Source organism: Erpetoichthys calabaricus, chromosome 6 (genome assembly GCF_900747795.2).
Source record: "Erpetoichthys calabaricus chromosome 6, fErpCal1.3, whole genome shotgun sequence".
NCBI lineage: Eukaryota > Metazoa > Chordata > Cladistia > Polypteriformes > Polypteridae > Erpetoichthys > Erpetoichthys calabaricus.
Genome location: NC_041399.2, coordinates 212,084,898 through 212,112,335, shown reverse-complemented (window position 1 = coordinate 212,112,335; position 27,438 = coordinate 212,084,898). Strand labels below are relative to the sequence as shown.

The following is a 27,438-nucleotide window of genomic DNA, read 5'->3' as shown; positions in this document are numbered from 1 at the left end:
CCACTCTCGGTTTTGGCCATGATATCTGCTCCTCCAGAAGCAGGCTGTGCACTTCAGTGGCTTTCAAATATGTATTGATGGATAGCCCGAATTTGTATAAAATAACAGTAATTTGTTTATGGTGTCGCGGTGTCTGTGAATACCTCAGTCAGAAGGGACAACAAGAATAGAAGAGGTGTCTCCTTTGAAAGATTCTTCATTTTGATTTATGGGTTCGTCCCTAACGAGTCACCCTTGATTTATCACCCATTCCTATCTCTTACAAAGAAACGGTGCACACTGTTGCTATTTTCATCTTTGTCTGTGCCGTGCTGATATTCTCCACTGAGTCAGAATACAACGAGGGTCACTAACTGACTCTGCTGCACATTTATTTTACCCGCTAAGTAGCTGTGCTTAAAAATCCAGGGATTTACCAAGTCGAAATTTTCAGTCCCTTACATAAAAGAAGAGTTGATGGCTCTCTTTCCTGAAAGGCATTTTCTGTACATTTCTGTTGATGCCAGCATGTCCCTCAGCAGTGGTCTCCAGATTCTTCTTCAACTTGTTTCGGCTGCTCCCGTTAGGGGTTGCCACTGCGGGATCATCTTCTTCCATATCTTTCTGTCCTCTGCATCTTGTTCTGTCACACCCATCACCTGCATGTCCTCTCTCACCACATCCATAAACCTTCTCTTAGGTCTTCCTCTTTTCCTCTTCCCTGGCAGCTCTGTCCTTAGCATCCTTCTCCCAATATACCCAGCATCTCTCCTCTGCACATGTCCAAACCAATGCAATCTCGCCTCTCTGACTTTGTCTCCCAATCGTCCAACTTGAGCTGACCCTCTAATGTCCTCATTTCTAATCCTGTCCATCCTCGTCACACCCAATGCAAATCTTCGCATCTTTAACTCTGCTACCTCCAGCTCTGTCTCCTGCTTTCTGGTCAGTGCCACCGTCTCCAGCCCATATAACATAGCTGGTCTCACTACCGTCCTGTAGACCTTCCCTTTCACTCTTGCTGATTATCCGTCTGTCACAAATTACTCCTGACACTCTTCTCCACCCATTCCACCCTACATGCACTCTCTTTTTCACCTCTCTTCCACAATCTCTCCAGCTCCTCTGAGGAAATTTCCAGGTACTCTCAGGCCTAGCCGAGAGATAAAATTCCCCTGGTGTGTTCTTGGCACTCCCCCAAGTGAGACGTTTCCAGTACACCAATGGAAAGCGATGGCCGTGGGGCAGCCTAACTGCAGAGGGGTTCAGAAAGTCTTCAATTTCTGCTCACTTTGTTGTGTCTAGCAAGCCTGGCTTTGTTAGCCCCCTTAGTGTTATGTCCCCCACCTTGGAAAAACAAGAGCACACCTATTAATCGTTACATTTCAAGGTCTCGCATGCCATCTTCTGTGTCGCTGTTGCCGTCTTTTTTTGCACCTTTGCAACAGCATCACAATGCAAAGAACTTTTTTCTTCAACATCTTTCTTCCCTTACTTTACAACCCAACAAAAACAGTCATCGTTTTCTTCTTGTGATGATGTCTTGCACTTCCACCTGGTGGAATCCTCCAGATTTACATAAAGTACGTGTGCAGGTATAGACAGTACACTACTTACATAGCAGCAGCGTCCACAACCGTACGTATCGCGAACCGACACAGCCTTAATGGTTCACTTTCAGTTCCATTTTAATTGTGTTTTCAGCATTTCTTGCCTCGGATTTCTTCTGTCATTCTACGTTTACACAGATCATTGTAGACATGGAGCACACATGAAATGTACGTATGAGGGGGAGTCAAAAATTATCCGCACTCCGGCTGTAGAATTTATTTTAATCAACTTTCATTTTTTTGACATAATCTCCCTGCTTTTCAATACACTTTGTCCATCTGTCAACAAGCTTTCGTATTCCTTCATTAAAATATGGCTGAACATAAAGCCACGAATGCACCGCTGTCTTCACCTCCATCATCAAATGTGAATCTTTGTGCTTGTAGGACTTTTTTGGAAACCCAAGTCTGTCATGGATTATTGCACGGGCAGAGCCACGGCTGATTTGCAATATCATCGACTGTCATTCGTTTGTTCAACAGCATCAGTTCACGCTCAATGTTGCCGTCATTCATGAATGGGCGTCCGGCTCCTTCTTCATGGCTGACACTCAGGCGACCTTCTTTGAACTTCTCCATCCATTTATACACACTTCTTGGAGACAAAACACTTTCTCCATGCTGTGCATGAAGTGTTCGATAAACATTGGCACCAGGCACATCCTCATACTGCAGAAAATGAATCACTGCACGTTGCTCTTATTTCATGCAAATCACAAGTAGGGCAGCCATTGTTTCTCGCACTGCAGTTACAAATGATCTGATGTCGCACGTGCACAGCCGCACAGAAGTGACTAGGGAGAAGGGGACCTCGTACTGAAAGAAAGCGCTGATAAGACGGTGCTGCCAACCGAAGTTTTAATATAACTAGAGTGCGGATCATTTTTGACTCATCCTTGTATTTCAAATACTCGTATTTCATTACCTATAGTGCATCCGGAAAGTATTCACAGCGCATCACTTTTTCCACATTTTGTTATCTTACAGCTTTATTCCAAAATGGATTAAATTCATTTTTTTCCTCAGAATTCTACACACAACACCCCATAATGACAACGTGAAAAAAGTTTACTTGAGGTTTTTGCAAATTTATTAAAAATAAAAAAACTGAGAAATCCCATGTCCATAAGTATTCACAGCCTTTGCTCAATACTTTCTCGATGCACCTTTGGCAGCAATTCCAGCCTCAAGTCTTTTTGAATATGATGCCACAAGCTTGGCACACCTATCCTTGGCCAGTTTGGTCCATTCCTCTTTGCAGCACCTCTCAAGCTCCATCAGGTTGGATGGGAAGCGTCGGTGCACAGCCATTTTAAGATCTCTCCAGAGATGTTCAATCAGATTCAAGTCTGGGCTCTGGCTGGGCCACTCAAGGACATTCACAGAGTTGTCCTGAAGCCGCTCCTTTGATATCTTGGCTGTGTGCTTAGGGTCGTTGTCCTGCTGAAAGATGAACCATCGCCCCAGTCTGAGGTCAAGAGTGCTGTGGAGCAGGTTTTCATCCAGGATGTCTCTGTACATTGCTGCAGTCATCTTTCCCTTTATCCTGACTAGTCTCCCAGTCCCTGCCGCTGAAAAACATCCCACAGCATGATGCTGCCACCACCATGCTTCACTGTAGGGATGGTATTGGCCTGGTGATCAGCGGTGCCTGGTTTCCTTCAAACGTGACGCCTGGCATTCACACCAAAGAGTTCAATCTTTGTCTCATTAGAACAGAGAATTTTCTTTCTCATGGTCTGAGAGTCCTTCAGGTGCCTTTTGGCAAACTCCAGGCGGGCTTCCATGTGCCTTTCACTAAGGAGTGGCTTCCGTCTGGCCACTCTACCATACAGGCCTGATTGGTGGATTGCTGCAGAGATGGTTGTCCTTCTGGAAGGTTCTCCTCTCTCCACAGAGGACCTCTGGAGCTCTGACAGAGTGACCATCGGGTTCTTGGTCACCTCCCTGACTAAGGCCCTTCTCCCCCGATCGCTCAGTTTAGATGGCCGGCCAGCTCTAGGAAGAGTCCTGGTGGTTTCGAACTTCTTCCACTTATGGATGATGGAGGCCACTGTGCTCATTGGGACCTTCAAAGCAGCAGAAATTTTTCTGTAACCTTCCCCAGATTTGTGCCTCGAGACAATCCTGTCTCGGAGGTCTGCAGACAATTCCTTTGACTTCATGCTTGGTTTGTGCTCTGACATGAACTGCCAACTGTGGGACCTTTTCTAGACAGGTGTGTGCCTTTCCAAATCATGTCCAGTCAGCTGAATTTACCACAGGTGGACTCCAATGAAGCTGCAGAGACATCTCAAGGATGATCAGGGGAAACAGGATGCACCTGAGCTCAATTTGGAGCTTCATGGCAAAGGCTGTGAATACTTATGTACATGTGGTGTCTCAATTTTTTTATTTTTAATAAATTTGCAAAAATCTCAAGTAAACTTTTTTCACGTTGTCATTATGGGGTGTTGTGTGTAGAATTCTGAGGAAAAAAATTAATTTAATCCATTTTGGAAAATGGCTGTAACATAACAAAATGTGGAAAAAGTGATGCGCTGTGAATACTTTCAGGGTGCACTGTATGTATAAGGGGGAGTCAAAAATTATCCGCACTCCGGCTGTAGAATTTATTTTAATCAACTTTCATTTTTTTGACATAATCTCCCTGCTTTTCAATACACTTTGTCCATCTGTCAACAAGCTTTCGTATTCCTTCATTAAAATATGGCTTAACATAAAGCCACGAATGCACCGCTGTCTTCACCTCCATCATCAAATGTGAATCTTTGTGCTTGTAGGACTTTTTTGGAAACCCAAGTCTGTCGTGGATTATTGCATGGGCAGAGCCACGGCTGATTTGCAATATCATTGACTGTCATTCGTCTGTTCAACAGCATCAGTTCACGCTCAATGTTGTCGTCATTCGTGGATGGGCGTCCGGCTCCTTCTTCATGGCTGACACTCAGGCGACCTTCTTTGAACTTCTCCATCCATTTATACACACTTCTTGGAGACAAAGCACTTTCTCCATGTTGTGCTTGAAGTCTTCGATAAACATCGGCACCAGGCACATCCTCATACTGCAGAAAATGAATCACTGCACGTTGCTCTTATTTCATGCAAATCACAAGTGGGGCAGCCATTGTTTCTTGCACTGCAGTTACAAATGATCTGACGTCACACGTTCACAGCCGCATGGCAGTGACTAGGGAGACGGGGACCTCGTACTGAAAGAAAGCTCTGATAAGACTTCGCTGCCAACCGAAGTTTTAATATAACTAGAGTGCGGATCATTTTTGACTCATCCTTGTATTTCAAATACTCGTATTTCATTAACTATATAATTCCTTACAAGCGCATCGCCAGATAAACATTTCAACACAGACCTCAACTGTGAGGATTGTAGCAGGGCGATATCTTCACCTTACTGAATCCACACCAGCATGTCCCTGATAGACCAACTGCAGTGGATCCAGATGTTCTGAAACGGACAATGACATTGAGACCAAAAAACAGAACACGCTGAAAATGTCTGCTTCTGAAGAAATATGTGAGGCAAGCTTCACTGGGTGTCTGGCAACTAGACAGACTGGTTTGGAGAGGCACCTGTTTGTTTTTTTTTCCTATTTTTGCCACTTAAAACATCCATCCATCCATCCATCCATTGTCTCCCGCTTATCCGAGGTCGGGTCGCGGGGGCAGCAGCTTGAGCAGAGATGCCCAGACTTCCCTCTCCCCGGCCACTTCTTCTAGCTCTTCCGGGAGAATCCCAAGGCGTTTCCAGGCCAGTCGAGAGACATAGTCCCTCCAGCGTGTCCTGGGTCTTCCCCGGGGCCTCCTCCCGGTTGGACGTGCCTGGAACACCTCACCAGGGAGGCGTCCAGGAGGCATCCTGTTCAGATGCCCGAGCCACCTCATCTGACTCCTCTCGATGCGGAGGAGCAGCGGCTCTACTCTGAGCCCCTCCCGGATGACTGAGCTTCTCACCCTATCTTTAAGGGAAAGCCCAGACACCCTGCGGAGGAAACTCATTTCAGCCGCTTGTATTCGCGATCTCGTTCTTTCGGTCACTACCCATAGCTCATGACCATAGGTGAGGGTAGGAACATAGATCGACTGGTAAATTGAGAGCTTCGCCTTGCGGTTCAGCTCCTTTTTCACCACGACAGACCGATGCAGCGCCCGCATTACTGCGGATGCCGCACCGATCCGCCTGTCGATCTCACGCTCCATTCTTCCCTCACTCGTGAACAAGACCCCGAGATACTTGAACTCCTCCACTTGGGGCAGGATCTCGCTACCAACCCTGAGAGGGCACTCCACCCTTTTCCGGTTGAGGACCATGGTCTCGGATTTGGAGGTGCTGATTCTCATCCCAGCCGCTTCACACTCGGCTGCGAACCGATCCAGAGAGAGCTGAAGATCACGGCCTGATGAAGCAAACAGGACAACATCATCTGCAAAAAGCAGTGACCCAATCCTGAGCCCACCAAACCGGACCCCCTCAACACCCTGGCTGCGCCTAGAAATTCTGTCCATAAAAGTTATGAACAGAATCGGTGACAAAGGGCAGCCCTGGCGGAGTCCAACTCTCACTGGAAACGGGTTCGACTTACTGCCGGCAATGCGGACCAAGCTCTGGCACTGATCGTACAGGGACTGAACAGCCCTTATCAGGGGGGCCGGTACCCCATACTCTCGGAGTACCCCCCACAGGATTCCCCGAGGGACACGGTCGAATGCCTTTTCTAAGTCCACAAAACACATGTAGACTGGTTGGGCAAACTCCCATGCACCCTCCAGGACCCTGCTAAGGGTATAGAGCTGGTCCACTGTTCCGCGACCAGGACGAAAACCACACTGTTCCTCCTGAATCCGAGGCTCGACTATCCGACGGACCCTCCTCTCCAGGACCCCTGAATAGACTTTTCCAGGGAGGCTGAGGAGTGTGATCCCTCTGTAGTTGGAACACACCCTCCGATCCCCCTTCTTAAAGAGGGGGACCACCACCCCGGTCTGCCAATCCAGAGGCACTGTTCCTGATGTCCATGCGATGTTGCAGAGGCATGTCAGCCAAGACAGTCCTACAACATCCAGAGCCTTGAGGAACTCCGGGCGTATCTCATCCACCCCCGGGGCCCTGCCACCAAGGAGTTTTTTGACCACCTCGGTGACCTCAGTCCCAGAGATGGGGGAGCCCACCTCTGAGTACCCAGGCTCTGCTTCCTCATTGGAAGGCATGTTAATGGGATTGAGGAGGTCTTCGAAGTACTCCCCCCACCGACCCACAACGTCCCGAGTCGAGGTCAGCAGCGCACCATCCCCACCATATACAGTGTTGACACTGCACTGCTTCCCCTTCCTGAGACGCCGGATGGTGGACCAGAATCTCCTTGAAGAAACAAACAAACCTCCTATGAAGAAAAACCATTTTGGACGGCGTTTTCCCTTGCCCGGACGCGGGTCACCGGGGCCGCACTCTGGAGCCAGGCCTGGAGGTGGGGCTCGATGGCGAGCGCCTGGTGGCCGGGCCTGCACCCATGGGGCTCGGCCGGGCACAGCCCGAAGAGGCAACGTGGGTCCCCCTTCCCATGGGCTCACCACCTATGGGAGGGGCCAAGGAGGTCGGGTGCAGTGTGAGTTGGGTGGTGGCCGAAGGCGGGGACCTTGGCGGTCCGATCCTCGGCTACAGAAACAGAAACTTAAAACATTTAAGAGAGAATTTTCAACTAAGTTAGCTCCACTACATTAGCAACATTAGAGACAACAAAATTCTACCTCAAGCCTTAATTGCCATCTTTCCAAATAAAAATAAGGACTTATTACAATGTGCATCATAGAGACCAATCTCACTTCTGAATAATGATGTTAAGATATTCTCCAAGTTCTAGCTAGAAGGATTTAGAAACTGCTTCCTTCAGTAATATCGCAAGACCAAACTGCGTTTATTAAAGGCAGACACTTGGCTTTAAACTTTCAGCATTTATTTAATGTAATATAAAATCAAACACAACAGAGATCTTATTAGATAGATAGATACTTTATTAATCCCAAGGGGAAATTCACAAATTTTTATTATTTTTATCTTCGCACACAGAAAACGCCTTTGACAGAGTTGAATGGAGCTATCTATTCACAACATTGGCCCAAATATACGGTGTGAGGGACATCACAAAAGGACTGGCAACCCAGCCAGAGCTGTACTGAGAACCTTACCCGGCCAGGATGCCCACGTCATGGAAGAATAGGGGGAGGCAGTTTACACAGGGCATTGTTTCCCTCGGAACACTAGATGGCAGACTCCCCCAGGGTTGTGACATCACCACGGATTCCCACAGGGCATCTTGGGAGTTGGAGTTTTGTCAGCTCAGCCCTGTTGGGTTCTGTGGGTGCCACCAGTGGACGCTGAGGAGGACTAGCGAGCCCTACTGTGTTCAGCTCCAACTTCACTCACCTTCACGGTTTTGGGACAGCGGAAGAGCTTCCAGGTGTTACATAAAAGGAGTGGCCATACTTCAGTCTGGGAGCCAGAGTCAGGAGGAGGAGGAGGACGACAAAGCTTGTAAGAGGGAATGGAGGAGGAGAAGACAAAGTGTTGTTGTGCTTTAGAATTGTAATTGTGGTTGTGGAGTGGGAAACTCTTTCTTAAAGAGTTTCACACAGTTAAAGTCCTTTGTTTATTGAAGAACTTGAGTCCAAGCCTGTTGTGTTTGGGAGTTTGGGGCACAGCAGTGCCCCCCAGGGACCACAGTGAGCATGGATAGAATTATCTTATACTAATCCAGAAGCTTCAGTCTATATTACTGCAAATGAGAATGTGGTACTCGTCAAGGGTGCCCTTTATCACCAATGCTTTTTGCAAAAACCCTTGGGCCATTGGCCATTCACTTTTGAAATACATTTGAGAAAAAGGAGATTCTCAGAAAAGGACCTGAACAGAAAATGTGACTAAATGCAGATAATGTATATATCAGACCCCCAAATGTCTTTACCAGTAGTCCTTAATGCACTAGCAGAATTTAAACAGATATCCAGACTCAATCAACATCAATTTGCATAAAAGTGTACTTTTCCAGTGAACTCTCTGGCACACAATACTAGACTGGACGTCTATTCGTTCATTTTATCAGAACAGTTTAAATATCTAGGGGTGAACAACACAAGAAAATATAAAGGTCTTCTTCTTCAAAAAATGTTGTCAGCATGGAAAAAATCGGGAGTGGTCTCCCCTAGACTTTCTTGTATACTCCGATATGGGGATGGATGTTTGAGGAGTAAACCGCAAGACAATGATTATATCTTCATATTATGTACATTAAATTAATAATCTATTTAACAATTATTATAAAAGTAAATTTGAATAAATCGGACTCTGCAGCTGCATGAATAAAAGGTGAACTACCACTTCCGGTTAACGGAAATAGCTCAAAGGTTGATAGATAACCTAAATAACCCAAAGGTTTTATGCCTAATACTTCCATCCATCCATTATCCAACCCGCTATGTCCTAAATACAGGGTCACGGGGGTCTGTTGGAGCCAATCCCAGGGCGCAAGGCAGGAAACAAACCCTGGGCAGGGCACTAGCCCACCAAGCACACACTAGGGACAATTTAGGATCACCAATGCACTTAACCTGCATGTCTTTGGACTGTGGCAGGAAACCGGAGCACCTGAAGGAAACCCACACAGACACGGGGAGAACATGCAAACTCCACACATGGAGGACCCGGGAAGCGAACCCAGGTCTCCTAACTGCGAGGCAGCAGCGCTACCCACTGCACCATCGTGCCGCCCTACCTAACACTTGTATGCCAAATTTGGTTGACCCAAGTGAAAGCGTACTCAAGTTATCATGTTTACACACACACACACATATAATTCCTAAAACAGTATTTTCAGACTTGATTCATCAAAATCTCAAAATGGAATTTTTGGATGATTCCAATACTTTCCTATTACTTTGTATGTGAGAAAGTCAGGGAGGTCTAAAACGTCGAGATACATCAAAATCACAACATCGAATTTTTGAACGATTACAATACTTTCCCTATACTTCATATACAAGAAAGTAAAAATCAAAGAAGATATGAACATGCCCTCCATCTCACATGGAGGAGAATCAAGATGAACATCTTTCCCAGGCTCCTTTTTCCATTTCAGAGCACCTTCGTATACTGTACCTCAGTAGCTACTGCTGACATAATTGAAAGTGTTATGTAACCCCAAGCGTTTACGTCTTTGTGTTTGCTTCTTTTTAGAACATCAACACAAATGGAAAAGTTAGAAGTGGATCCCAGCTGCCATTCCCGGCTCAACTTGGCTGACATTGTGCAGAACAAGAAGTCCAACAGTCCAGGACCCTTGAAGTTACAACCTGTGGTGACGGACGTCTCAAAGAGTGGAAATGGAGAATTTGAAGATGACCCTGATGTTCCACCATTAATTTAACAAGATTTTGAACTCCATCCATCCATTTTCCAACCCGCTGAATCCAAACACAGGGTCACGGGGGTCTGCTGGAGCCAATCCCAGCCAACACAGGGCACAAGGCAGGAACCAATCCCGGGCAGGGTGCCAACCCACCGCAGAGATTTTGAACTGATTGTTTTTATATTTAAATTTATTAAAAAATATTAGAAAAACCTACTCCCTGGTGCTAAAGAATACAAAATAAGCACAAGATTTAAAAGGCAGCTTGGCTTTAATTTGGAAACCAAACCCTTTCTCCATTGTGGTAGGAGGCTGATGTTGCATCTTAAAGGAATACTGATCTTCTTTATATGCTACTTGCCCCATGTAGCCTGTAGTGCAGGGGTCCTCAGCTCCGGTCCTGGAGGGCCGCAGTGGCTGCGGGTTTTCATTCTAACCCTTTACTTAATGAGTGACCTGTTTGGCCGCTAATTAACTTCTTTTCCTTTCATTTTAATTGACTTGCTTTTTTAAAGATTTGTTCCCCTGAATGTCTTCATCGTTCCTCTGAATTGCTTCATTACTTTCTTTAAATGGCACCCAAACAGAAATGAAACGTGAAGTGAGTGAGCCAAGAGAAGACCAACTAAGTCAGGGCCTCCAACTGCAAAAAATTTCATTCCAACCAGTTGCTTAATCAGGCGCCAAGTCTTGTCGTTAATTAAACCCGTTCTTTAATTCCATGGCTTGTTGCTGCTCTCGTTGTGCAATGGCAGACATTTCTGAAATGGTTGATTTCCTCATTTCTATGAACGCTTTTAAAATACTTTAAGGACCTGAGCAAATCAACATTCCTGAGACCTTCACCTTTCTTTATTTTCAGATATTGTATGTTCAACAATGTTAGTCCTGTTTTGGCTCATTTTGAATTTCCTTATTGTTTGGATGCTAATTAAGGATTCTGAGTCTTCAAGAGCAAGTCAAATAAATTGAATTATTGAAAAGAACGAAGAAATTTAGGGGAACAAATCTTTAAAAAGTGCAAGTCAATTAAAATGAAAGGAAAAGGAGTTAGGGTGGCATGGTGGTGCAGTGGGTAGCGCTGCTGCCTCGCAGTTAGGAGACCCGGGTTCTATCCGTGTCTGCGTGGTGTAAAGAAAGACAAAGAAACATATAAAGGTTTGGGGTTTTCCGGCCCCGTATACTGTACAGTCTGCACAATTTCGTAAAAAAAGTCCAGTGAGTACCAAGTACATTCAGCACAAGACAACAAACAAATGGCAAACTGGGGCATTTATAGAGGAGGGACCGGAAGTGCCAGAGGAATTCTGGGAAATGTTGGTGAACTGGATGCTGGGAGCCATGATGTCATCAGAGGGGAAGGCTGGGTGTAAGTGGCAAGGCGGAGTCAGAGACGAGTTGTGGTCTCATGGTGGCGACGCTTCCTTCTTTCTGGGAAAACAAAAAGAGAGGTTAGTGCTCCGCCATTCCCACTTGGCATGAGGTTGCACGTTACGTCTTGGGTCCTTCCGCGGCTCCCTAAGCGCACGTGCGTGACAGTGGGTTTCCTCCCTCAGTCCAAAGACATGCAGGTTAGGTGCATTGGCGATTCTAAATTGTTCCTGGTGTGTGCTTTGTGTGTGTGTCCTGCGGTGGGCTGGCACCATGCCCGGGGTTTGTTTCCTGCCTTGTGCCCTGTGTTGGCTGGGATTGGCTCCAGCAGACCCCCGTGACCTTGTAGTTAGGATATAGCGGGTTGGATGATGGATGGCTGGATGGAAAAGGAGTTAATTAGCAGCAAAACAGGTGACTAATTAAGGACAGGGTTAGAATGAAAACCTGCAGCCACTGAGGCCCTCCAGGACTGGAGGTGGGGACCACTGCTGTAGTGATGGCCAAGAGTGAGTAGATATAACATTTCTAATAGAATTGGAGCCAGTGGTGACAACAGCAACAAGTCCTTGAGACAAGTGTCACTTTTTTAACGTTGCATAATCCACATGTGGACTCATCCAGTTTGGATTTCTTGTGAAAAATGCAGTTCAGGAAAAGTGAAATTTGTCAAAGGAGGGATTCTCTCTCTGTAACCTTCTGATTTTATATAGCGCCTTTTCATAGAGCATATCCGTCTCTCGCCTTTAGAGGCGCGGAGCTATTTTTGCCTCATTAATGTAGTTGAAGCTCAAAGCAGTGATGTGAGTAATTCAGGCTGCATTATAAGTACATTGTGAGGATTTATTCTGTGACCTGCTAATGTTATATAGTGCCTTTCTAAAGTGCAGTCTTCTTAGGTGTGCTACAGGTGTAATACTTTCGTCACAATATTGCAGGTATAGTTCACCTAGTCCTTCAATGAGTACGTGGTGATGACTGAATTTTGACTTTGCTGCTTATATAGTGCCTTTCACAATGCACACAATCCGTTTATCTTTCACAAGTTGCTACAGAATTTTGACTTTGCTGCTTATATAGTGCCTTTCACAATGCACACAATCCGTTTATCTTTCACAAGTTGCTACCTTACTGTAAATCTAGCTGGTGAAGTGAATCTCTTGGGCTTACACAGTATCTCAGATTGTGTGTGTAACCTTATGATTCTATATAGTGCCTTTCCACTGTGGTGTCCTCCTTATCTCTCACACAAATGCAGTGCTGTTGTTACTTCATAAAACAGTTTAGAGGTCAGGGTGGTGAAGGGTTGAGTTTTGACCTTATTATTTCATATAGTGCCTTTTCATTGTGCGCGTGATCCACAAGTTGGTGCATTGCTGTAGTTGGAAAGTGAAGTGAATCCTCTGGATTTACACCGAGACCGGGATTAGCTCTGTGACTTTATGATTTTATATAGCGCCTTTCCATGCAGCATATCCGCTTTAGCTCCTTTAGAGGTGCAGGACTTTTGTTGCCTTATTAATGTAGTCGGAGCTCAAAGCGGTGATGTGAGTAATTGAGAATTACACAGTAAGTACAGGGTGAGGGCTCAATCTGTGATCTGCTAATTTGATATAGTGCCTTTCTAAAGTACACATTCATTCTTAGGTGACAGAGATAGACGGAGTGGTGGCTCTGATGCTATGGATCTGCCCTGGCAATCAAAAGGTTGTCAGATCAAATCATGTAAACGTCAGAAGTGACTCGACTCCATTGGGCCCCGTTAACCTGCAATGGCTCCGTCCCGAGTATGATGTTAATCTGCATGTAGGCCCTCCAACCTGCAGGGAAAAACCTGGGGGTTGGTGGCAGAATTGGCATTTCAGCCACCATAAAAAAAAACCTCACAATGTTCAGTGTGGTGCTGAGGTGTCACCCTTTGCATGGCTGCACTTGGGTCCTAATCTGGGATCCTGAAGTGGTTTGTCATGTGGTGTAACTGCGCCTGCTCCTAAACTCACTCCCTGTCTGTTTTATAGATGCGAGACTGTTGTGATTACAGGTATAGTTTTCAGAAATAAATCGAGTCTTCCAATGAGTACATGGTTGAGATGTGAAGGTTGACCATGTTTTATATAGTGCCTTTCATAGCGCTCATGATCCACTTATTTTACAAGTTGCTCCAATTCTGTAGTTAGAAATCAAGCAAATGAAAGGAATCTCTCGGAATTACACAGTGTGTCAGTGATGGGGACTGAATCTGTAACTTTACAATTTTATATAGCGCCTTTCATAGAGCACATCCTCTTTAGATCCTTTAGAGGGGCAGAGTTGTTGTTACCTCATGAATATATTTGGAGCTCAAAGCACTGATGTGAGTAACCCAGGATTACACAATAAACACATTGTGAAGAGCTGGTCTCTAATCTGGGCATTATATAGTGCCTTTCATAGCACACGCTATCCACGTATCTTTTACAATTTGCTCCAATACTGTAGTTAGAAATCAAGCAAGTGAAAGGAATCTCTCGGAATTACACAGTGTGTCAGTGATGGGGACTGAATCTAACTTTACGATTTTATATAGCGCCTTTCCATAGAGCACATCCTCTTTAGCCCCTTTAGAGGGGGAGAGCTGTTGTTACCTCATTAATATATTTGGAGCTCAAAGCAGTGATGTGAGTAACCCAGGATTACACAGTAAGTACATGGTGGGGATTGAATCTGTGATTTGGCCATTTTATATAGTGCCTTTCATAGTGCACGTAATCCAAACATCTTTTACAAGTTGCTACAGTACTGCAGTTGGAAACCCAGCAGGTGAAGTTAATGCCTCCGGATTACACATTGTGTCAGTGATGGGGACTGAATCTATAACCTTGTCATTTTATATAGCGCCTTGTCCATAGAGCGTGTCCTGTTTAGCTCCTTCACGGGTGCAGTACTATCTGATCTTCATTAAAATAGTTACTGGAGCTCAAAGCAGTGACAGGAGTCACCCAGGATTGCACAATTAGTACATTGTGGGGAGTTGGTCTCTAATCTGGTCATTATATAGTGCCTTTCATAGAACACATGATCCACATATCTTTTACAAGTTGCTCCAATTCTGTAGTTGGAAGTCAAGCATGTGAAGTGAATCTCTCGGAATTACACAGTGTGTCAGTGATGGGAACTGAATCTGTAACTTTACAATTTTATATAGCACCTTTCCATAGAGCACATCCTCTTTAGCTCCTTTAAAGGGGCAGAGTTCTTGTTAACCCATGAATATACATGGAGCTCAAAGTAGTGATGTGGGTAACCCAGGATTACACAATAAGCACATTGTGGAGAGCTGGTCTCTAATCTGGGCATTATATAGTGCCTTTCATAGCACGCGCTATCCATGTATCTTTTACAAGTTGCTCCAATTCTGTAGTTAGAAATCAAGCAAGTGAATCTCTTGAAATTACACAGTGTGTCAGTGATGGGGGCTGAATCTGTAACTTTACGATTTTATATAGTGCCTTTCCATAAGTGCACATCCTCTATCTCCTTTAAAGGTGCAGAGTTCTTGTTAACCCATGAATATATTTGGAGCTCAAAGCAGTGATGTGAGTAACCCAGGATTACACAGTAAACACATTATTAGAGTCAATCTGGGATTTAGTCATTTTATATAGTGCCTTTCATAGTGCACATAATCCATATACTGTATCTTTTAAAAATTACTACAATACTGCAGTTGGAAACCCAGCAGGTGAAGTTAATGCCTCAGGATTACACATTGTGTCCGTGACGGGGACTGAATTTGTAACCTTGTCATTTTATATAGCGCCTTTTCCATAGAGCGTGTCCTTCTTAGCTGCTTCACGGGTGCAGTACTAACTGCTCTTCATTAACATAGTTGGAACTGAAAGCAGTGATAGGAGTCACCCAGGATTACCCAATAAGTACATTGTGGGGAGATGGTCTCTAATCTGATCATTATATAGTGCCTTTCAAAGTGCTCGTGATCCACATATCTTTTACAAGTTACTGCTGTACTGCAGTTGGAAGTCAAGCAGGTGAAGTGAGCCCTTCACGATTACACACTGTGTCAGTGATGGGGTTTGACTCTGCAGCCTTGCAATTTTATATAGCGCCTTTTTCAATTGAGCTTGTCTTCCTTAAGCTCCTTCACAGGTGCAGTACTGTTCTTAACTGATTAATATAGTCGGAGCTCAAAGCAGTGATGTGGGAACTCAACATTACACAAAAAGTGCTTGGTGGGGATTTCACTCTGTGATTTGCTCATTTTATATAGTGTCTTTCATAGTTCTCATGATTTACAGATATTGTTTCAAGTTACTGCATTACTGTGGTTGGAAGCCCAGCAGGTGCCATGAATCCCTTAGGAATAGTGACAGGGATTGAATCTGTAACCTTACAATTGTATATATAGTGCCTTTCCTCCCAAGTTCCTTCACAGATACAGCACTGCTCTACATTAACATCGCTGGTTTTCATAGCAGTGATGTGAGTAACCCAGTATTACACAACAGGTACAATGTAGGGATTCGATCTGTGATCTGGTCATTTTATATAGCGTCTTTCCATTGAGCATGTCCTGCTTAGCTCCTCCAAACCCCCCCCCCACGCCACCCCACCCCACCCCCCCACCCCCCCACTCCGCCATATATTTTAGGCAGGTAAAAACCTCCCACAGTGGCCTGAAGCAGACCAAGACCAAGAAGCAAGTTTGTGTGGTGCAGTACCAAGTTTCAGCCACCAGAGGGCCACCTTGTCCTCCTGTACATTCAAAGCGCTGTTGTTTCCTTTTGACTATAAAAAATGTGCTTAATACATTTTGGGATTATTTTAAATATTGTAATCCAACAAAATGTTTTATAATCAATGTATTCTGCACTGTATAGTTTTGTGATGCTTTTAGCACATCGTCACTGACTGGCGAAGTTAAACGGAGGTGTCACCGGTAGAAATGAATGGACAGATGGCGGCTAATTGCTGGTTCAGCCTCCTCCGAGGTGTGTCTTTGAGGGGTGATATTTAACATCCCTGCCCTCATGAAGGTCGCCGGGCCGAGTGCCCACTCAATTAAATTGGTCGTTCGGCAGAAGATGACGCACATTTATGACCTGCTAGGATGTTGTGACCTTACGTAGGTGGAGATTTTGTCCTGGCTTTCAATTATTGCAGCTTTAATTAATAGGACAGAGTGACAACAGTTAATGGCAGCTCTCCATAAATCTCAAATGATCTTTACGGTTAAGGAGAAAAATGTTTTGTCTCGAAATGGAAGATGATTGCGTGCTGAGCCTCTGATCCGACTGAGTGATCTTCACCTTGCTTTGTCTGCTGCTTCAGGACATGCGAGGCCACAATAACGTCACAAGAAGAAAAGAAGCGACTGCAGAAACTACAGGGGGGTTCTCTATGGACATTAGTGGGCCAGGTTGTTGTTTAGGTAGTTTTCTAAATAGACCCCAGAAACTCACAGAGAGGGTGATCGCCGAGTCACAGTGGGGCTTCTGCTGCAAGTGCTCCACCACAACAGTTACTGTTACAACCAGCTGATGGCTCTCCATCTCAACTTTTCTGATTTGACCCAAGCCTTCCCATCTCGTCACTTGTGATGGTCTGTTTAAGAACCTCAACAAGTTAATGATGCCCTCCTGAGCACTTTAGCCTGATCCACTCCTTCCACAGAGACACGAAAGGTGTTGTCCATTTTGATGGCCTCCGCATCTGCAATGGCGTGAAACAAGGCCATGTCCTTTGCCTCCACCCTATTCAGCATCTTCTTTACTTTGACGCTGAGATGAGCCTTCAAGGGTCGTATCTTAACATAAGGCCTTCAGTTCTGGAGATGCTCTGACCCGGTCATCTGGCCATCTCCGCATGGCCCTTTTGTCAGAGTCGCTCAGATCTTTATGCTTGACCGCTTCTCTTGCTTCCAACACCTCACCTTCAAGAACTGACAGTTCACTTGCTTCCCTACTACAAGGCCCTCCATGATGTTTGGGACAAAGACCCATTTTTACTTAATTTCCCCCTCTAAAATTACAAATCCAATCATTTGGACATCGTGATTAAAGTGCACATGGCAGACTTTTTGGTATTGTTGGATGATGGTGTTGTACAATACAACAGGGCTGTCGAACTCCGGTCCTGGAGGGCAGCAATGGTTGCAGGTTTTCATTCTAACCACCTTCTTAATTAGTGACCTGTTTTGCTGCTTTTGCTTTAGTTTTAATTACCTCGGCTCAGACCCTTTAGTTCTCTGTTTCCTTAATTAGCAGCCAAACAATAATTTGACACAAAATGAACAAACAAGTGACCAGCTAAGCACATCATCTGAACATAAAGAAAGGTGATGGTCTCGGTAAGGTTGATCTGTCAGATCAGTAATCAGAAACAGAAAATCAACAGTTTGGGAAATGTCTGCTGTGGTAGAATGAGAGCCGCAGCAAGCCATGGAATTAAGTAACGGGTTTAATTAACAGCCAGAATTGGCTTCTCATTAAGGAACTGGTTGGAGTTTGAAGCCCCAGTTTAGCTGGTCATCTGTTGGCTCATTTCACGTCTCATTTCTGTTTGGCTGCCATTTAATGAAGAAAAGAATCAACTGAGAAGACTGAATCCTTAAAAACAGGGCTAATAAAATGAAGGGGAAAGGAGTTACAGTAATTACTGCGGTGAGCTGGCACCCTGCCCAGGGTTTATTTGTTGTCTCCTACATATCTATTATGTAGTATCTATCTATCTATCTATCTATCTATCTATCTATCTATCTATCTATCTATCTATCTATCTATCTATCTATCTATCTATTATGTAGTGCCTTTCCTATCTATCTATCTATCTATCTATCTATCTATCTATCTATCTATCTATCTATCTATCTATCTATTATGTAGTGCCTTTCATATCTATCTATCTATCTATCTATCTATCTATCTATCTATCTATCTATCTATCTATCTATTATGTAGTGCCTTTCCTATCTATCTATCTATCTATCTATCTATCTATCTATCTATTATGTAGTGCCTTTCATATCTATCTATCTATCTATCTATCTATCTATCTATCTATCTATCTATCTATCTATCTATCTATCTATCTATTATGTAGTGCCTTTCCTATCTATCTATCTATCTATCTATCTATCTATCTATCTATCTATCTATTATGTAGTGCCTTTCCTATCTATCTATCTATCTATCTATCTATCTATCTATCTATCTATCTATCTATCTATCTATCTATCTATCTATTATGTAGTGCCTTTCCTATCTATCTATCTATCTATCTATCTATCTATCTATCTATCTATCTATCTATCTATCTATCTATCTATCTATCTATCTATCTATTATGTAGTGCCTTTCCTATCTATCTATCTATCTATCTATCTATCTATCTATCTATCTATCTATCTATCTATCTATCTATCTATCTATCTATCTATCTATCTATCTATTATGTAGTGCCTTTCCTATCTATCTATCTATCTATCTATCTATCTATCTATCTATCTATCTATCTATCTATCTATCTATCTATCTATCTATCTATCTATCTATCTATCTATTATGTAGTGCCTTTCATATCTATCTATCTATCTATCTATCTATCTATCTATCTATCTATCTATCTATCTATCTATCTATCTATTATGTAGTGCCTTTCCTATCTATCTATCTATCTATCTATCTATCTATCTATCTATCTATCTATCTATCTATCTATCTATCTATCTATCTATCTATCTATCTATCTATCTATCTATCTATCTATCTATCTATCTATTATGTAGTGCCTTTCCTATCTATCTATCTATCTATCTATCTATCTATCTATCTATCTATCTATCTATCTATCTATCTATCTATCTATCTATCTATCTATTATGTAGTGCCTTTCATATCTATCTATCTATCTATCTATCTATCTATCTATCTATCTATCTATCTATCTATCTATCTATCTATCTATCTATCTATCTATTATGTAGTGCCTTTCCTATCTATCTATCTATCTATCTATCTATCTATCTATCTATCTATCTATCTATCTATCTATCTATCTATCTATCTATCTATTATGTAGTGCCTTTCATATCTATCTATCTATCTATCTATCTATCTATCTATCTATTATGTAGTGCCTTTCATATCTATCTATCTATCTATCTATCTATCTATCTATCTATCTATCTATCTATCTATCTATCTATTATGTAGTGCCTTTCCTATCTATCTATCTATCTATCTATCTATCTATCTATCTATCTATCTATCTATCTATCTATCTATCTATCTATCTATCTATCTATCTATCTATCTATCTATCTATTATGTAGTGCCTTTCCTATCTATCTATCTATCTATCTATCTATCTATCTATCTATCTATTATGTAGTGCCTTTCATATCTATCTATCTATCTATCTATCTATCTATCTATCTATCTATCTATCTATCTATCTATCTATCTATCTATCTATCTATCTATCTATCTATTATGTAGTGCCTTTCATATCTATCTATCTATCTATCTATCTATCTATCTATCTATCTATCTATCTATCTATCTATCTATCTATCTATCTATCTATCTATCTATCTATCTATTATGTAGTGCCTTTCATATCTATCTATCTATCTATCTATCTATCTATCTATCTATCTATCTATCTATCTATCTATCTATCTATCTATCTATTATGTAGTGCCTTTCATATCTATCTATCTATCTATCTATCTATCTATCTATCTATCTATCTATCTATCTATCTATCTATTATGTAGTGCCTTTCATATCTATCTATCTATCTATCTATCTATCTATCTATCTATCTATCTATCTATCTATCTATCTATCTATCTATCTATCTATCTATCTATTAGCAGTGAAAACTGGTCAACTGTTAGAATGAAAACCTGCAGCCACTGCGGCCCTCCAGGCCTGGAGTTCGACACCCGTGCAATAGAATACAGTCAGTCAGTCAGTCAGTCATCGTCCAACCCGCTATATCCTAACACAGGGTCACGGGGGTCTGCTGGAGCCAATCCCAGCCAGCACAGGGTGCAAGGCTAATACAATACAATACAATACAATACAATACAGTTTATTTTTGTGTAGCCCAAAATCACACAAGGAGGGCCACAATGGGCTTTAACAGGCCCTGCCTCTTGACAGACCCCCAGTCTTGACTCTCTAAGAAGACAAGGAAAAACTAAAAAAAAAAACCCTAGTGGGAAAAAAAATGGAAGAAACCTCAGGAAAGGCAGTTCAAAGAGAGACCCCTTTCCAGGTAGGTTGGGCGTGCAGTGGGTGTCAAAAAGAAGAGGATCAATACAATACAATACAATACAATACACAGAACAGAACACAAGTCATCCTCAATACAATACAGTAGTGCAATAGAAATATTACAAGTACAGAGCAGAATCCAACAGTAGATGATATCCCATAATACAATTTGGATTTGTTCAGAGTCCTGGAGACCTCGGCCATCAAGCTGCCTCCCCCTATTGGCCATTCCACAGTTGACTCAGCACTGGGCCAGCCAATCTGGTGAAAGGACCCCTCTACCCGACGATTCAAGCGATCCTCCATCAGAGATGACTTTAGCTTAGGCAGACAAAACAACATGGCGGATGGGCCGTGGCACCAAGTGCCACATTTGAGTACTGAGAAGAGAAACAGAATAGGTGAAGGTTAATAACAAATTCTAACTCTCATATTCCTTCTGTTTTAGTGCTAATGACTGACAACAGAGATACAGTCTGCACAGTTAATCAGCAGCTCTAGTCAGGGTGTGCGAAACTGAAGTTGCGAGTCTTCAGCCGGGATACCAAAGGGGCATCTCTTATAGTAGCAGGCAGACCACTCCACAGCTTGGATGACGAGGGCCGGTGACTCTGCGGCCAGGACCAAACCCCAGTGAGAAGCCCAGATGATGAGGGTCAGTGACCCCGTGGCCAGGACCTCAGCTCAAAGCCCACAAGTCCAAGGGGATTAGGTTTAAGGGTTAGGGGAAAAAAAGTTTTCGCCTTACGGCAGCGCATTGGTACACTTCTCCTATTTATAAAAAAAATATATATATATATTTTTTAGGGGATCTTTATTCTATCAGAATTTTTTAATTTTTTCTGATAGACTTTTTTTATCAGTTGTCCCTAATTTTCAACTTTTATCCTCCAATTAAATTATTTAAATTCCTGCGGTGGGTTGGCACCCTGCCCGGGATTGGTTCCTGCCTTGTGCCCTGTGTTGGCTGGGATTGGCTCCGGCAGTCCCCCGTGACCCTGTGTTCAGATTCAGCGGGTTGGATAATGGATGGATGGATTATTTAAATTCACTTCAAGCATATCTTTAACCATAGCGTATTCCAAGATTAAAATGCTATGCATTATTTATTTTAGTTTTATAAAAAAATAATCCAATCCATAATTCAGGAAGACTTTAAAATTTAAATGAAAAAAAAAAATAACTTTATAATAATTACACCAGACTCTATCAGGTTCTATGTCACTACACTAAAGCTTGCTGTTGTTTCCATTGTGGCCTGCAGGGAGCGCTCAGCTGCCCAAACCCAACACAGACAGACACAGGACTCAAGATCAGCAACACGTTTTTTTTTTATTGTTTTATTTTCTTGTGGGAAACGCTTCTCGGCCGTTTTCCCACCTGCTCAGCACAGTACACAGTCTAAAGCACACAGCACCACCTTTACTTCTCTCAGAATCTTCTTCTGCCTCCACTCCTTCTCCAGCAAGCGTTGTGTTCTCCCTCCCGACTGGCTCCTGCAGCAGTGGCCGCTGTCATCCCAGGGAGTGCTTCTGGTGTCCCATAGGATTCTGGGTAAAATGGGAGCTTGATGATGTAGGGATCAGGAGTCCCTACAGCAACTCCTGGTAGCACCCATGAAACCCAACAGGGCTGTACCAAACTCTAATTCCCATGAAGCCTTATGGACTTAGCGTTCTGGGGGAGATAATACCCTATGCGTGCTCTCTGCCTTGGTCCTTCCAATATGGAGACCCCTCACACCATACAGACGAGTTGTGGTAGCTCCAACTACTTGCTCAGTTGATCTGCTGATTCTCCTTTCGACTGCCCCGAGGGTGGGTATCGGCACTTTATAAACCAAGAGGGGGCCAGAGAATCCGGTGTAAAATGTCAATAACTGTCAGTCATTATCCAACCTGCTATATCCTAACACAGGGTCACGGGGGGTCTGCTGGAGCCAATTCCAGCCAACACAGGGTGCAAAGCAGGAACAAATCCCTGGGCAGGGCACCAGCCCACCACAGGGCACACCCACACACCAAGTACAATTTAGGATCGCCAATGCACCTAACCTGCATGTCTTTGGACTGTGGGAGGAAACCCACGCAGACACGGGGAGAACCTGGGAAGTGAACCCAGGTCTCCTTACTGCAAGGCAGCAGCGCTACCCACTGTGCCACCGTGCCACCCTGGCAATAACTGAATTCCAATAAATGCACTTTCCCACAACAAAAGGCAAAGAATTTGTGGATCCACATTTACACACAGGAGACCTCAAGTGAGAAGACCTGACACGTCTCACAGATTACGATGGATGTTTACTCGGCTTCCCTCCCGACTCCCATCTTTTGATTGGATTCCACGACCTTGGCCTGGACCAATGACATTCCGTCAGACTCCAATCCTAAGTGACAGGCTCAAGTCGTTAATCTTGCCTTTCCCTGTAATTGTGTCTTGCCAGGTGTCACTGAACATTAACATAAATCTCTGAAATGGGCCTCTTCGTTTTGAACGATGCCAGCATGAACAGGTGCCTGACGTACAAACCGTTTGGAGATTTATAAAAAGAACGCATCGTTTCCGTACAAACTGACCTGCCGATGACCCTGCAGGGCAAATGGAGGTGAAGCCTCGGGTAATAAGCCCATTTAGCCCCCACCCCGCCAAACTGGAATGGAAGCGGACCCTCAATCAGTCATCGGACAAAGCTGAGGCCAGGTGGAACTCTATGGAAGGGCCTTTGTAATGTTTTAATTTCTAATTTGATGTGTTGAATACCAAAAGATGAAGCACCATAGGGTGCTGTATCTGCCGAATATAGCAGAACTGAAAGAAAAATTCTGATTATCATCACACTGTTCCATCAAATTATCACCTTTTCTTTTTTTTCATTTTGTGACCAGATCTGAAGATATTCTTGTAAGGGTGTCAGACTTAAACCAGGCCGACAGCAGCCCTGCTTGTGTGTGTGTGTAACACCTGAGGGAAATGGCAACTACAAGCACTAAAAAAAAAAGAGAAACCGGTGAGAAAGAGCAGGCATGGAGCAACATTTGGGTGCGGGTTGGGAATACGAGAACCGTTCTGACACACGAAACGTCGTTTACACCTTTTTATGCATTTACTTCATCAAAGAGGCCTGGAGTGTCTTCAGAAAGTGTTCGGGCCTCCTTCATCGTCTGCACACTTTACTCTGTTGTTCGTTTAATTCTTTAAGGGAGAAAGTTTGTCATTTTACGCCCATCCATCTGCGCTCAATAATCCATAATGACGATGAGGACGAGGAGAGGAGTCAGGAGGGGAACTTTGTGCCTTGATATAAAGGAAGTGTCTGCAGCGTAACATCAGGAACACCAAAGGAACTGCTTATTGACCAAAGAGCCTCTGTGTCAGGTCACAATACAGGGAGTGGGTGTAGAGGGGCTGCACATCAGTGACACCTTAGAATGGTCTTGGAACACAGAGGAGCAAGAGAAGAGAGCAGAGAAGACTCTTTATGTACAACATCGCGTTTCTTCAATGTGGGCAATGATATCCTTCACAACTTTTACAATTACATGATGGCCAGAGTGGTGTGCTGGACCAGTAACATCACTTCAAGAGAAGACCACCGAATGAACAAGTTGATTAAAAGGGCAGGCTTAGTTACAGGACGCACTCTGGGGAGAATGAAAACAAAACTGAGTGCCATTATGAACAACACCGCACATCCTGTCTCTGACACACCACCATGGAGAACTTTCAGCCACCTTTCAGTGCAGAAGTACATCAAGAAACATTACAGGGGCTCCTTCATACCAGCAGCAACACGTCTGTATAATGACTCGTGGACTGGGACTGCCAAGTCAGAAGGTTTTCTTTCTTTTAAGTTTATTTTTCCGTTTTAGTCATTCTGGTGTGTGTGTTCAGAACATAATGTGTCTGTCTATGTATCTATTATATAGTGCCTTTCACATCTATCTATCTATCTATCTATCTATCTATCTATCTATCTATCTATCTATCTATCTATCTATCTATCTATCTATCTATTGTCATACATGGCTGGGGTTCAGACCCGGTCGGGACGCCTGGAAGGACGAGACTGTGGCATATTTGTCCTCCGGGCCACGAGGGGGCAACTGCCCTGGAGTAGAAGAGGCCCACAGAAGGAGAGCAGGGAGGCTCAAGACCGTTGAGGCCTCTGGTCACCGCCAGGGGGCGCCCTGAGCCTCATGGAGCCCAGGACTTATTTACTTCCGCCACACCAATGTAGGACGATCCTTCCAGGGTTACCCGGAGTGCTTCCGGATGCTCTCCTGATGCTTCCGCCACACCAGGATGTGACGTCATGGAGAGCAGCTGGAGCTCATCTGGGTGAGGATAAGAGGGGTCGCCTCCCTCCAATCAATGAGCTGGAGTCGGGAGCAGAAGCAGGACAAAGCTCCTGGAGAGAGTGTGTAGGTGGCCTAGGGACAAGGCGAGAGAAGGCCCAGGAGAAGGAAGACTGGGGCTAGAAGCATTGTGGGACTTGTGCGGGACTGACTTGTGTGTTGTGTGGAAGACAAATAAAGGTATTGTGGATTAAAATGTGGTCTCCGACTGGTGGTGTCCAGGCAATTATCTATCTATCTATCTATCTATCTATCTATCTATCTATCTATCTATCTATCTATCTATCTATCTATCTATCTATCTAGTGAAAACATGTTTTCGGAAAAGTTTCCCTATTGATTACAACTCAAAACTGACATCTCCCATTCCTAGAAGTATTCAGACCCTTCATGCGGTAATCTGTAAAACTCTCTTGTCACATACATGTGCATGGCAGGCAAGGGGCTCAAATGAAGGTAATTCCATTTCTGACCAGGGGGTGGTGGAGTATGCTAAACCTTTCTGTCTGGTTCATCGCTTTCTTCTGGAAGATCTTCCCATGCTCTGTTAGTCTGGACGAGAAGCGTCCATAAAGTGCCATCTTTATGTCTCTCCTCGCTTGTTCCATGGGGTTTATTTAAAAGTCTGGGCTTTAGCCTGACCCACACAAGGACTCTGAGATTCCTGCCCTGATGACACGTCAGCATTGTCTTGGCTGAATGCTTCAGGTTGTTGTCTTGTGTACAGGTGATCCATCGGCCCAGTCTGATGTGGAGTTCACTCTCAAGGAGGTTTTCTTCAAGGACCTGCCTCATTAAACAGAAACAAGACGTGAAACGAGCCAACAGATGAACGTCAAACTCCAGCCAATTTCACTCCAACCAGTTTCTTAACGAGAAGCCAGTTCTTGCTGTTAATTAAAGCCGTCATTGAACATCAGGACTTGTTGCCGCTCTCATCCTGCCACAGCAGACTCTTTATTTTCTGTTTTTTTTCTAAGACCACCGTCAAGATGTTCTGGTGACCTGAGCAGACCAACATGACGAGACCTTCACCTTTCTTTATTTTCAGGTGAGCTGGTCACGTGGCGGCTTGTTTTGTGTCTCATTGTTGTTTGGCTGCTCATTAAGGAAACAGAAACAACTAAGGGATCTGAGACACATCAATTAAACAAAGGCCAAACAAGTGAATCTGCAGCAACAATGGCTCACTAATTAAAAAGATTGTCAGAATGAAAACCTGCAGCCACTGCGGCCCACCAGGACCAGAGTAGGACACCCTGCTGTAGACTAATGGCCAATTTATCCATTTAAAGTGAAATCCACAACACAACAAAGTGTGTAGAAAGTGAAGGGTCTGAGTACTTTATAAGTGCATTGTGAGGTGTGCCCAACAGAGAACTGGCATCTCCTCAGGTTCAGATGATGAGTAAGAAACAGTGACAACAATACAAACCGGAGTCCTTCACTAGTTCTGGTTTGCTTGCCTCTTTCTCCTGTGGTGCCTACTCATTACAGTTTAATTGAATTTGCCACCATTTATCTTTAAAAGTTTGCCAGCTCATATTCTCCAGATTTAAAACCACAGAGAGGGCACGGCTTGCTGAATGCTGCAAAATCTTCTGTCAGGAAATGATTTCTGTCACTCTGGAGGGAACACAGCGGAAAGAAAATGTGTACCTTTAATGATGACTTGTTATCTTGTCTCTGCAAATGACTTCTTCTGTGTGCATGAGGCTGAAAATTGTGAGCATGCGACAGCAAGTCATTAGAACGCCATCGGTATTCCCACCCACCTCTATTTCCTGGTTTTGTAGGCAAAAAATATCAGACGGCTACGACTTTTTGTCATTTTTTACACAACTAGTGATGTGATTTCCTTTAATTGCTGCCTTGCGTGCGTTACAATCACTGAATACAATAAATATGGGGGACCATATGAATCAAATGCAGCTCTACTACGCTCAGCATAGGAAAGGCACTATATGACAGATAGATAGATGATATAAAAGGCACTATATAATAGATAGATGATATGAAAGGCACTATATGACAGATAGATAGATGAAAGGCACTACATAACAGATAGAAATGAAAGGCATTATATGATAGATTGATGAAAGGCACTATCTATCTATCTATCTAACAGATAGATAGATAGATAGATAGATAGATAGATAGATAGATAGATAGATAGATAGATAGATAGATAGATAGATAGATAGATAGATAGATAGATATGAAAGGCACTATACGACAGATAGATTGATAGATGTGAAAGGCACTATCTATCTATCTAACAGATAGATAGATAGATTGAAATGAAAGGTGCTATATGACAGATAGAAATGAAAGGCACTATATAACATAGATAGATTGATAGATATGAAGGGCACTATATAACATAGATAGGTTGATAGATATGAAAGGCACTATATGATAGATA

General features: G+C 43.5%; 1 protein-coding gene and 1 long non-coding RNA gene across 3 annotated transcripts in view; both read left to right on the top strand.

Annotated features, from left to right (window-relative positions):
- The window catches only part of dnaaf11 (dynein axonemal assembly factor 11), an 82,154-nt gene extending 72,091 nt beyond the window's left edge, over positions 1-10,063 (top strand). The window contains exon 12 of the mRNA XM_028790886.2: positions 9,835-10,063. Coding sequence (XP_028646719.2) covers positions 9,835-10,024 — 190 coding nt within the window. The 3' untranslated portion in view covers positions 10,025-10,063. The remainder of the gene's footprint in view (positions 1-9,834) is intronic.
- Positions 1-17,546, top strand: part of LOC127528393 (uncharacterized) — a 104,431-nt gene extending 86,885 nt beyond the window's left edge. For both annotated transcript variants that reach the window (XR_007935278.1, XR_007935277.1), the window contains exon 3: positions 17,521-17,546. This is a non-coding gene — a long non-coding RNA (uncharacterized LOC127528393). The remainder of the gene's footprint in view (positions 1-17,520) is intronic.
- Positions 17,547-27,438: the final 9,892 nt, after the last annotated feature.